The sequence below is a fragment of the Pristis pectinata genome, chromosome 8 (assembly GCF_009764475.1).
Source record: "Pristis pectinata isolate sPriPec2 chromosome 8, sPriPec2.1.pri, whole genome shotgun sequence".
Lineage (NCBI taxonomy): Eukaryota > Metazoa > Chordata > Chondrichthyes > Rhinopristiformes > Pristidae > Pristis > Pristis pectinata.
The window spans coordinates 91389221-91402360 of record NC_067412.1 but is presented as its reverse complement, the minus strand read 5'-3'; the positions used below and the strand labels follow the sequence as shown (position 1 = coordinate 91402360).

General features: G+C 47.8%; 2 protein-coding genes across 5 annotated transcripts in view; one reads left to right on the top strand and one right to left on the bottom strand.

Annotated features, from left to right (window-relative positions):
* LOC127573576 (A-kinase anchor protein 17B-like) overlaps nt 1–5694 on the bottom strand; it is a 36170-nt gene extending 30476 nt beyond the window's left edge. Inside the window, exons 1-2 of one of the 3 annotated variants that reach the window (XM_052021934.1) lie at nt 5547–5694; nt 179–570 (exon numbers count right to left, since the gene is read on the bottom strand). In XM_052021934.1, the coding sequence (XP_051877894.1) occupies nt 179–218 (40 nt within the window). In that variant the 5' untranslated portion in view covers nt 219–570; nt 5547–5694. Of the gene's footprint in view, nt 1–178; nt 802–5546 lie in introns of those variants that run through there. The other 2 variants (XM_052021933.1, XM_052021935.1) reach the window with 2 other exon arrangements.
* Nucleotides 5695–5756: 62 nt separating this feature from the next.
* Nucleotides 5757–13140, top strand: part of slc25a43 (solute carrier family 25 member 43) — a 30918-nt gene continuing 23534 nt past the window's right edge. Inside the window, exons 1-2 of one of the 2 annotated variants that reach the window (XR_007956784.1) lie at nt 5757–6116; nt 8676–8917. Coding sequence is in view for 1 of the 2 variants with exons in the window: in XM_052021936.1 (XP_051877896.1) it covers nt 5845–6116; nt 8676–8917 (514 nt within the window). In the remaining variant the exon portion in view is untranslated. The remainder of the gene's footprint in view (nt 6117–8675; nt 8918–13140) is intronic. The other variant, XM_052021936.1, reaches the window with a different exon arrangement.

Here is a 13140-nt window from a genome sequence, read left to right as displayed (position 1 = left end):
GAGGGGAACTGCATTGCCGAAGGGGGCTCAGTCACTTGCTAAACCAGCTCTCCCTTTTCCCTGGTCTTCACCCTGGTTCCCCAGAGACCTGACTCCCTGGTACTCAGTCCACGTTGTACATTTGAGTTTGCAGCTGCAGGCAAGGAATTCAAGAGTCAACTTCTCTCTACCCACTCACCGGGACAGCAATCGGGAGTAGGAACCCAGTTCACCCGCATCTCTTGCCCTCCATCGCCAACATGGTAAGATCAGCCTCTTACGGTGAAAAGCCTCCGGGTACCTACAATAGAGCAGGCTGCGAGATTTTCGTTCCAGAACGATTCTGCTCTCCAATGCACCAGCCCCAATCCACCCAGGGGGATCGGTGCGCGCACACACACACACACACACACCGTCACCGTACGTATGTGAAACTTGCCTGGAGAATACAGGCGTGGCAATAACACCCGGCAGAACAACTGCCCCCCGTTTACTTTGCACGGAAATCCCAGAACTACTCAGCATGCCCAACTTCGGCAGCTCGACATGTTCACGCCGCCCACCATCAAACGACCCGCAGAACTGCCAGCGCTGTAATGAGAGGGAAAGGACTGAGTCAGTGAAAGGTCAGGCGATGCCCAGGGGGCAGGTCCGGTTGGTTCCCAGCGGCTGCGCTGCAGATCCCTGGCTCTCTCGGCCACTCCTGCCCTGCCAGTGCCTTGCAGTGCCCTCCGGCGGAGTGACAGCCTCGGCGGCGGAGCCAGCAACCGAGAGGCAGCAGGAAATCGCCAGCCGCTGGCCTTGCCACTGCGCACGGACTGAGCAGGCGCGGGCGTCTCCTCTTCCTGCTCCAGTGTCGGACCCGCCGTGGCCGGGACGGGCATCTCCACGCCCACTTCTCCCAGAGCCAGCAACCCCCGGCCAAGAGCACCAGTGGTTGCCGGCAAATTACAGGACAAACAAACTATTTTCATTTGCAAAATCAGTAACGATTAAGAAATGCAAAATGTGTGCACAGATGCTGAGTGTTTGCAGCATTTTCCAATATATTTTTGAATCCATAATAATTTTACTTAATAAGATTTCTTTATTAGTCACATGTACATCGAAACACACAGTGAAATGCATCTTTTGCGTAGAGTGTTCTAGGGGCAGCCCGCAAGTGTCGCCACGCTTCCGGCGCCAACATAGCACGCCCACAACTTCCTAACCCGTACGTCTTTGGAATGTGGGAGGAAACCGGAGCACCCAGAGGAAACCCACGCAGTCACAGGGAGAAAAGACAAACTCCTTACAGACAGCAGCCAGAATTGTACCTGGGTCACTGGCGCTGTAAAGCGTTACGCTAACCGCTACACTACCGTGCCTGCCCATCCAACAATACCAACTGTCTTTTACACAGAACATAGAACAGTGCAGCACAGGAACAGGCCCTTCAGCCCACAATGTTGTGCCGAGCTAGTTAAGCTGATGACACCTGGACCCTTAATGCCTGCACATGGTCTATATCCCTCCATTCCCTGCACATTGAAACCTACCGGATACGGAAAGGCCAACAGGCGTGGACGTGGAGAGGATGTTTCCATTAACAGGAGAGTCGAGGATCTGAGGGCACAGCCTCAAAATAAAGGGGCGCGCCTTTCAAACTGAGATGAGGAGGAATTTCTTCAGCCAGTGAGTGGTAAATCTGTGGAATTTGTTGCCAGAGGGGGCTGTGGAGGCCACGTCACTGGGTGCATTTAAGGCAGAGATTCTTGATTAATAAAGAGTTTATGAGGAGAATGGGGTTGAAAAAATTTAGCCATGATTGAGAGCCAGAACAGACTCGATGGGCCAAATGGCCTAATTTTGCTCCTATATCTTATGGTCTTATATTTATGGCATGGTAGTGTAATGGCTAGCATAACACTATTACAACGCCAGTGACCCGGGTTCAATTCCCGCTGCTGTCTGTAAGGAATTTGTACATTCTCCCCGTGTCTCTGTGGGTTTCCTCCGGGTGCTCTGGTTTCCTCCCACATTCCAAAGATGTACGGGTTAGGAAGTTGTGGGCATGCTTTGTTGACGCCAGAAGCATGGTGACACTTGCGGGCTGCGCCCAGAACACTCTACGCAAAAGATTCATTTCACTGTGTGTTTCAATGTACATGTGACGAATAAAGATATCTTATCTATGAGCCTCTTAAATACCTCTACCGTATCTGCCTCTACCACCGCCCCTGGCAGCTCATTGCAGGCACCCACCACACTCAATGTAAAAGAGTTTTATTAACAACCTTTAAAAGACACTTGGACAGGTACATGGATAGGAAAGGTCTAGAGGGATATGGGCCAAACTCAGGCAAATGGACCAAACGCAAGCTCAGATGGAAATCTTGGCCAGCATGGAGCAGTTGGGCTGAAGGGTCTGTTTCCATGCTGTATGACTCTGTGACTCTAGGACTCTTATGACATAGAACATCGAACAGTACAGCACAGGAACAGCCCCTTCACATATGACATCTGCACCAAACACAATACCGAATTAAATTAAATCTCTTCTGCCTGCACGTGATCCATATTCCTCCATTCCTTGCACGTTCATGTGTCTAAGAGCCTCTTAAACACCAGTATTGTATCTGCCTCCACCACCACCCCCGGCACCCCACCCCAGGCACCCATCACTCTCTGTGTAAAACAAACTTGCCCTGCACATCTCCTTTAAACTTTCCCCCTCTCACCTTAAATACATGCCCTCTAGTTTTTGACATTTATACCCTGGGAAAAAGATTTTGGCTGCCTACCCTATCTATGCCTGTCATAGTTTTATAAACTTCTATCAGGTCTCCTCTCAGCCTCCCCCAAGCCTCTTTATACAGCATCTTGTCCCTTTTTGCTTCCACTCCACTTCTGTGTGTTTGTAATGTGGTTGATGAGGCCAATGTGGGACTCAGGGGAGGTAGACGACAGAGACACCAGAGACCACAGATGCTGGAATCTAGAGCAACACACAAACTGCTGCAGGAACTCAGCAGGTCGGGCAGCATCTGTGGAGGGAAACGGACAGTTGCTGTTTCGGGTAGAGACCCTCCATCTGGACAGGGTAAGAGACAGGGTGGGTTGGTTGTTTTGCGAGTTTCTGCACTCCTTCCACAAGAAATTGGAGAGAGTTGTAAACACAACCCAGGCCATCATTGAAACCAGCCTCCCCTCCATGGCCTCTGTCTACACTTCCTGCTGCCTCGGGAAAGCAGCCAACATAATCAAGGACCCCTCCCATTGTGCAGAAGATAGGAAAGCTTGAAAGCACGCACCCCTAGGCTCAAGGACAGCTTCTATTCCACTGTTATAAGACTGTTGAACAGACTTCTTGTACGAGAAAGATGAACTCTTGACCTCACAATCTACCTCGTCATGGCCCTTGCACCTCATCATCTGCCTGCACTGCATTTTCTCTGCAACTGTAACACTTTATTCTGCATTCTGTTATTGCTTTTCCCTTGCACTAACTCGATGTACTGATGTAATGAAATGATCTGTATGGATGGCATGCAAAACAAAGTTTTTCACTGTACCTCAGTACGTGACAATAATAAACCAATTACCAATTTTCACTTGGCCTCTGCACACTGCCATCAAGCCACACAGACCCTTCCCAGTTGCTCTTTCTCCATTTTTGAGCAGTCACAGACAGGAATTCCCACAGCGGATGTTGCACTTGTTCAAGGAGAACATCTTGAAGTCTCTTCTCTGCTCTCCTGGAACCCTCTCTGACAATGACAATGTTCAGAGTAAGACATCCATTCTGGGTGTGTGTGTCAGGGATGGAAACATTGTGGCCCACCCATCACAGACAACAGTGGAATGAGGGACTGGGAAAGGATATGGTTGCTGGTTGTATGGGTTAGGAAGTTGTGGGCATGCTATGTTGGCGCCGGAAGCATGGTGACACTTGTGGGCTGCCCCCAGAACACTCTATGCAAAAGATGTATTTCACTGTGTGTTTCGATGTACACGTGACTAATAAAGAAATCTTATCTTGTCTTATCTGATATTGAGCACATGTTCAGAGCTGACAGTGTTACCAGCTGAACTGTGATTGGAACTTTTAAAATGGGGGGAAGATTTTAAATTCGGTACACTAGAGGTTACAAGGTATAAATTTCAAAGTTACGCTGCAGTTGTTAACCTCACTGCATGTGATCCTACTCTCAGTGTATTCAACACCTGATTCAGTGGCAGCCCACTGTCTGTGCTGGTAACTTTGTATTCAGTGGCTCTGTAGATCTTACCATTGAGCTAGAAGATTGTGGGTTCAAATTCTCATCCCAGTAACCTAAGTACAAGGGCATACTGCAGTACAGATGGAGTACTGCACTATCAGTGGTACACTATATAGAACAGTACAGCACTAGACAGGCCATTCGGCCCACGATGTTGTGCCGATCTCGATGCCAATTTATACTAAATGTCCTCTTCCTGTGTATCATCCACATCCCTCACTCCCTTCATATTCATGTGTCTTATTAAAAGCCTCTTAAACTCCACCAAGCTGCCTGCTTCCACTACTACCCCTGGTAACCCACTCTCCGTAAAAAACTTCCCCCTCACATCACCTTTAAACTTCCCCTCTCTCTCACCTTAAAAGGATGTCCTCATCCTTCTGGATGAGGAGCTAAGCCTAGGGTCCATCTGCTCTCTCGGGTGGAAGTGTTTGGGAATGTGGTCACCTGGACACCAGCATAATTATCCCTCGGCCAACATTTCATTCAACTAAAACCGATTATCTGCTTGCTGTGACATCACTGTTACAGCAGGTCGTGTTCCTGTGACAGTGACTCCGGTTCAACAGTGGTTCATTGGCCGTGAAACACTTTGAAAACATCTGAAAAAGACACGGGAGTCTAACAGCACATTGAAGAGTCTGAGCAGTGGAATGAGGGTAAATGGTAAGTGAACAGCGGCAACACCAGGACCGTGGGTGTCGGGAATGGGCGATGGTTACACAGACAACATTTCAGGCTATGAACTTTCACTGAACCAGTTTCACAGTTAGGACATAGAACACTAAGGGCAGGCACGGTAGTGTAGCGGTTAGTGTAACGCTATTACAGCGCCAGTGACCCAGGTTCAATTCCCGCCGCTGTCTGTAAGGAGTTTGGACGTTCTCCACATGTCTGTGTGGGTTTCCTCTGGGTGCTCCGGTTTCTTCCCACATTCCAAAGACGTATGGGTTAGGAAGTTGTGGGCGTGCTATGTTGGCGCCGGAAGCGTGGTGACACTTGCAGGCTGTCCCCAGAACACTCTATGCAAAAAGATGCATTTCACTGTGTGTTTCGATGTACATGTGACTAATAAAGAAATCTTATCTTATACTACAGCACAGTACAGGCCCCTTGGCCCACGATGTTGTGCCGACATTTTATCCTGCTCTAAGATCTATCTAACCCTTCCCTCCCACATAGCCCCCTATTTTTCTATCATTCATGTGTCTAAAAGTCTCTTAAATGTCCCTAATGTATCTGCCCCCACAACCTCTGCAAGCAGTGCGTTCCACACACCCACCACTTTCTGTGTAAAAAACTTACCCCTGACATCCCCCTTATACTTTCCTCCAACACCTTAAAGTTATGTCCCCTCGTGTTAGCCATTGTCGCCCTGGGGAAAAAAAGTCTCTGACTCGACAGTGGACAGTTGGTGTCAGATCCGAAGTATCGCTCTTGAGTGATGACACACTCAAGTACGTACAGCCCCGGAGTTTCAAATCTGTTCCGGGCTCCTAGTCCAACCCCCGCGGCTCTCTCGTCACTGGCTCGTTGAAACCCGCCCGGGTCTGCATCGCCGGGCGCTCGGTGTCAGACCCGTCCGGCAGCTGTCGGGAGCAGAATGGCGGTGGGCAAGCGAGACTCCAGGATCACCTACTGTCAAAGTCTGGGCTGCGGGGCAGTGGCCGGGGTTTTCAGCCGTTCCCTCACATGTCCGCTGGACGTCGTGAAGGTCTTGAGCCAAGTGGGGACCTTCCACAGCAAGCAAGGCTTCCTCGGGACTTTCAGGCTACTTTGCGAGGCCGAGGGACTGCGGGCTTTCTGGAAGGGGAATACTATCGCCTGCCTGCGTCTCTTCCCCTACAACGCCACTCAGCTGTCCGCTTACAACAAGTAAGGGCGTCTTTGGCTGCTTGTTTATTTCACCGCGAAACATACATGGCTACAGCTGAAGTTAGAGCCAGCTCTCTGCATGCAAGGGACCCGCCGGTATCAAATTAACACAATAAGATACATTTGTGCAACTTTTTGCAACAATGTTTCTTTTAAAGGAGCGCTTTTAAGTAAATGGGGGCGTAGGTTCCAGGATAAGATAGTTCTACCTTTTCTGGACCAGTTCTCAGGTTGCAAATGTTTGGGAAGTCGGGTTATGAGCGGTCATGTTACTGAGGCACTCCGTGCTCACGCCTTCCTCTGGTAGCCAATCCACAGCCGCCCGCCAGTCAGCACACACTGACGCCGTGTAATTGGAGAACTTCCGGGTCCCATGTCAGTTTATCACTGAGTCAACGGTGGGGTAGATTCGGGGGAGGGCAAGGAATGGGTTAAAGTTTCAAGAGCAGCAAAAAGAAATTGCTGAAAATCGAAAGCAAAGCTTGCAGATGGTGGAAATCTGAAATAAAAGCTTGCAGATGGTGGAAATCTAAAATAATAACAAAATGTTGGAATAGTCAGTATCTGTGAAAGAGAAACAGAGTTAACTTTGCAGGTTGAAGACCCTTCATCAGAACTGCGAAGAGAACATAAGCTTTGTTAAGGGGGCAGGGGGTGTCTCTGAAAGGGTAAAACTGGGGTATCCAAGGAATACGCTGTAAACAAGGTTATCTATTGGTATTGGTTTATTATTGTCACTTGTACCGAGGTACAGTGAAAAACTTGTCTTGCATACCGATAATACAGGTTAATTCATTACACAGTGCAATTACATTGAGTTAGTACATAGTGCATTAAGGTAGTACAGGTAAAAACAATACCAGTACAGAGTGAAGTGTCACAGCTACAGAGGAAGTGCAGTGCAGATAGACAAGAGGTGCAAGGGCCACAACAAAGTAGATTGAGAGAACAAGAGTTCATCTTTATTGTACAAGAGGTCCATTCGAGAGCCTTACAACAGCAGGAGAGAAGCTATCCTTGAGTCTGGTGGGACGTGTTCTCAAGCCTTTGTTTTCTCTGCCCGATGGGAGGGGGAGAATGTAGGAGCTGCAAAGTGCAGATCAGGAAGTTGTGCCCAGCAGATCAGGCAGGAAATGCCCTCCACTCCCAGGGAAATAAAGAGAAAGAACAAACAAGCTGACCCACTATCACAGATGGACAACTGAATACAGACTGAGAAATGGTTACCTAAAGTTGTAGAACTCAGTGCAAGTCCAGCAGGCTGCAACATACCGAGATAGAAGATAAGGTGCTGTTCCTTAAGCTTATAGAACATATAGAACATTACAGCACAGTACAGGCCCTTCGGCCCATAATGTTGTGCCGACATTTTATCCTGCTCTAAGACCAATCTAACCCTTCCCTCCCACATAGCCCTCCATTTCTCTATCATTCACGTGCCTATCTAAGAGTCTCTTAAATGTCCCTAATGTATCTGCCCCCACAACCTCTGCCAGCAGTGCCTTGGGATTCTCCTTAATCCTACTTGCCAAAGACATTTCATGCCACCTTTTAGCCCTCCTAATTTCTCGTTTAAGTTCTTTCCTGCTTCCTTTAAATTGGTTTATTACTATCACATGTACCGAGGTACAGTGAAAGACTTTGTTTTGCATGCCATCCATGCAGATCATTTCATCACATCAGTGCATTGAGGTAGTACAAGGGAAAACAATGCAGAATAAAGTGTTACAGTTACAGAAAAAGTGCAGTGCAGGCAGACAATAGGGTGCAAGTCACAACAAGGTAAATTGTGAGGTCAGGAGGCCATCTTATCGTACTAGGGGACCGTTCAATAGTCTTATAACAGTGGGATAGAAGCTGTCCTTGAGTCTGGTGGTACGCGCTTTCAGGCTTTTGTATCTTTGGGCGTCATTGTAACATGCGGGAGGTCACAGACCGATAGGTCGGAGTGGGAAGGGGATGAAGAATTAAAGTGGCAGGCCACGGGAAGCTCAGGATCACCCCTGCAGACCGAACAGGTCTGGGCCCAAACTACGCCTGTCTTTTGCAGCAAACAATCTGCTGGAGGAACTCAGCGGGTCGATCAGCATCTGTGGGAGGAAAGGAATTGTTGACGTTTCGGGTCGAAACCCTGTGTCAGAAATGAGAGTGGAGAGGCGGGGGTGGCCAGTATGAAGAGGAGAAGGCCACAGAGGAGAAAGGAGAGAGGTGGGGCAAGTTTTAGTCAGTTGCTTTAAAATGCCATAAAGTTAGAACTGGGAAATGTTAGTGCAAGACAAGTGTTAAGGGACAGAATAAGCAGGAAGGGGAGAGGGAATTCTCCTGCAATCTAACCTGACTCTCCTTCCCCTTTCCCTGCATTTTAAGGCTTGCCTTTCTCTATCTTCTCCAACTTCTGATGAACTTTGTCTCTCCCCACAGAAGGTGTCTGAACCTGATCAAAACTGCCAGCATTTTCTATCTATGCGCTAGATTTTACCCACATGTCAGTTTACCAACCTACAGACGTGATGTTGACTCCAGGGTCCCCTCTTGACACGTTGTCTGTTTATTTCCCAGGTTTGTAAACCTGTTCATGGACGATTTGGGCCATATCTCCCATTGTGCCGCCATTGTAGCAGGGAGCCTGGCAGGAATCGTGGCTGCTGTCCTGACCTACCCGACGGAACTGATCGAGACGCGCCTGATTGTTCAGCACAGCAGGGCACCCACCTACAGAGGAATCGTGCATGCTCTCCTCACCATCTACACCAGGGAGGGATTCCCAGCACTTTACCGAGGGGCCTCACTGACAATACTGGGTAGGTACGCACAGCCAGCAGAGGAAGTTTGAAGCAGGATATTTATTGCTGAATATGTTCATCACCTAGCAACTTCCAAATACTTGTGAGGGCTTATCCTAGCAGGACGAGGAAAGTTGAACTTATTACTCTGAATTAGGGATGGAAATATCAGCTGATGCTCCTCAATTACCACCTATTGTAAGGGCAAGTAGAGTTTGGTAGCATAGTGATGCTGTTAAAAAGTTCTACTGCACTGACCATATTCCCTCTAAATTTGCCCTTTATGTTGGAAGATATTTTTAACTGTTTCCTCTCCTCAGGTACTTGCCCTCTCTTTATGCCGCTTGTCATTTCCCCTCACAAAAAAAAACCCTTGATCCTTTCATTTTTGCAAAGCATCATCCCAATTCAAACCTCCCTTTCCTCTCCACAGTCCATGAATGTGTTTTTACCTCCCAAATTTGTGCTAATCTTACCTGGAACTCCTTGTCTGAATCCCACCTGTCACTTATGCATCTCCGTCATGATACCAAAATGCTCTTATTAAAGTCACTACTAAAATCCTGTGCAATTGTGACAACAGTACCTGCTTGTCATCAGAGCGAGGAATCATGAAGGAAATCCCAGGAGGACGGAGAGTTACCTGATTCCAGGGAGTTCAAGTCAACTCAAGTTAAGTTTATTGTCATGTGCACAAGTACGGTGAGGTACAGATACAATGAAAATCTTGCTTGCAGCAGCATCACAGGCACGTAGATTCAGACAACACACAGCACATAAATTATATGTGCAGAACAAGACGTTAGTGGAAAAACACAATCAGAGACAACTCCATGGTAGTGCAAGAGGTGGTCCGTAGTGTTCTGTTGCTGAGGTAACATTGGGGTTGCGCAGATTGGTTCAAGAGCCTGATGGTCATAGGAAAGTAGCTGTTCCTGAACCTTGTGGTGTGGGACTTCAGGCTTCTGTACCTCCTGCCTGATGGTAGCAGCGAGAAGAGAGACATAGCCCAGTATGTGGGTTCTTGATGATAGATGCCACCTCCTTGAGGCAGCATCTCATGTAGATGCTGTCAATGGTGGGGAGGGCTGTGCCCATGATGGACCAGGCTGTGTCCTCTACTCTCTGCAGCCTCTTGTATTCCTATGCTTTGGAATTGCCATAACGGGCCATGATACAACCAGTCAGGATACTTGCTATATTGCATCTGTAAAAGTTTGTTAGAATATTTGGTGACATAGAGTAATAGAGTCAGATAGCACAGAAACAGGCCCTTCAGCCCAAATGGTCCATGCTGACCAAGATTCCCATCTAGGCTACTCCCATTTGCCCATGTTTGGCCCATATCCCTCTAAACCTTTCCTATCCATGTACCTGTCCAACTGTCTTTTAAACATTGTTAATGTAGCTGCCTCAACCACTTCCTCTGGCAGCTTGTTCCATATACTCACCAGCCTCTGGTGAAAATGTTGCTCCTCAGGTCCCTCCCCTCTCACCTTAAACCTACGCCCTCTAGTTATTGTTTCCCCAACCCTGGGGAAAAAGACTGTGTGCACTGACCCTAACTATGTCGCTCATGATTTTATACACTTCTATAAGATCATCCCTCATTCTCCTACACTCCAACCTGCTCAATACATGATACTCCATACATGATACATGCCGAATCTCCTTAAGCTTCTAAGAAAGTAGAGGCACTGGTGCACCTTCCTCATGATTATGTCTATGTGCTGGACCCAGGACAGATCATCCAAGATGTTAACACCCAGAAATTTCAAGCTGCTGATCCTCTCCACTGCCAACCCAATGAAAACTGGTACGTGGGGCATTCACTTCATACAGAGTGTCTCGTGAACTCCAGAACATTTATCTCTATTGGGTTTATTACTAGTTCTGTTGGTGTAATAACAACCAATATGTCTTTTAACAATGAAAGCACATTTTGGAGTGTGAAGCTAACATTGTTTTTTCAGTATTTAAGTAGGGACAAAGTTGGAAAAATCAGCACCTGGGCCATAGCCCAGAACACCCCATCTGCACCCTCGAGTTAAATATGTGCTCCAATCCTTGCACAGCTTATTTCCTCTCTTTCTCAGCAATCTCCTCTCCCCCTGTGTTCATTCATTTCTGACTTCCTCAAATGTTTCCTGTTCCCTTTACCTCACCATTGTAGGCTGTACCTTTAGCTGCCTCAACCCTAACTTCCCTCCCTAAACTTCTGTGTCCTTCTCTCCTCCTTAAAACCTGCCTCTTTACCTAAGTATTTGTTAATCTGCCCTAATATCTCCTTCATTGGCTCAGTGTCATTGATTACACTTTTGGATGCATAAAAGTGTCACATTACTTGGTAATTGATTTATTATTGTCACATATACCAACATACAGCAAAAAACTGTGTTTTGCATGCCATCCATACAGATCATTTCACCACATCAGTACATCAAGGTAGTACAAGGGAAAAAGCTTATTGTCACAGCTACAGAGAAAGTGCAATGCAGGCAGACAATAAGGTGTAAGGGCGTGACGAGGTAGATTGTGAGGTCAAGAGTCCATCTTATTGTACAGGGGAACCATTCAATAGTCTTATAACACCGGGATAGAAGCTGTCCTTGAGCCTAGTGGTACGTGCTTTCAGGCTTTTGTATCTTCTGCCTGATGGGAGAGGGGAGAAGAGAGAATGTAGGAGTGGGAGGAGTCTTTGATTATGTTGGCTGCTTTTCCAAGGCAGCGAGAAGTGTAAACAGTCCATGGAGGGGAGGCTGGTTTTCATGATGTGCTGAGCTGTGCTCACAACTCTCTGTAGTTTTCTTGCAGTCCTGGGCAGAGCAGTTGCCATACCAAACCTTGATGCAACCGGATAGGATGCTTTCTGTGGTGCATCTATAGAAATTGGTGAGGGTCAACGGGGACATGCTGAATTTCTTTAGACTCCTGAGGAAGTAGAGGCACTGGTGAGCTTCCTTGGCCGTGGCGTCCATGTGGTTGGACCAGGACAGGCTATCAGTGATTTTTACACCTAGGAACTTGAAACTCTCAACCAGCTCCACCTCAAAACCTCAACATTGATGTAAACAGGAGCAGGTGCACCGCCCCACCCCTAAAGTCAATGACCAGGTCTTTTGTTTTGCTGACATTGAGGGAAAGGTTGTTGTCATGTTAACGTGTCACTAGGCTCTCTATCTCCTTCCTGTACTCTGATTCATTGTTATTTGAGATACGGCCCACTACAGTGGTGTCATCTGTAAACTTGTAGATGGAGTTAGAGTAGAATCTGGCCACGCAGTCGTGAGTGTATAGGGAGTAGAGTAGGGGGCTGAGGGCGCAGTCTTGTGAGGCGGCAGGGAGGACAAAGTAGTTGGCAATGTGGAGAAAAACGAATTTGTATCAGAGTTTTAAGAAACTCCTCTCTGGTGGGATTCTGTGAGACCCTCTCTCACTGCGTCCCCTCTGTGATCTCTGCTGCTCTCCAGCTCTTCCACCATGTGCTCACCCATGTAGCGGTTAGCGTAACGCTATTACAGCGCCAGTGACCCGGGTTCAATTCCAGCCATTGCCCGTAAGGAGTTTGTACGTTCTCCCCGTGACTGTGTGGGTTTCCTCCGGGTGCTCCGGTTTCCTCCCACATTCCAAAGACATACGGGTTAGGAAGTTGTGGGCATGCTATATTGGCACCGGAAAAGTGGCGACACTTGCGGGCTGCCCCCAGCACATTCTCAGTAACGCAAAAAGGTGCATTTCACTGTGTGTCTCGATGTACACGTGACTAATAAATAAATATCTTATGGTCCACTGCCCTCTCCTACCGGATTCCTCCTTCTCCAGCCCTTTGCCTCTTCTACCTCTCACCTCTCAGCTTCTTACATCACATCCCTCCCCCACCCACCTACCTTCCCCCTCTCACCTGGACTCACCTGTCACCTGCCAGCCTGTCCTCCTCCCCCTCCCCGGACATTCCAGCTTCTGCCCTCTTCCTTCCAAGTCCCAACGAAGGGTTTTGACCCAAAACGTTGACTGTTCATTTCCCTCCATAGATGCTGCCTGACCTGCTGAGTTCCTCCAGCAATTTTGTGTGTGTTGTTTGGGAAGCAAAGCAGGCTAGTGGCATTATCTGTAGTTGCCACCAGATGGTGCTCCAACAGAGGTTTTGCTTTCTGTATCCACCACAATCCACAACATACAGAATCCATCTCAAGTCGTAGGCTCAAGCCCCATTCTGGAGGTAAATGCATAATCTAGCCTGA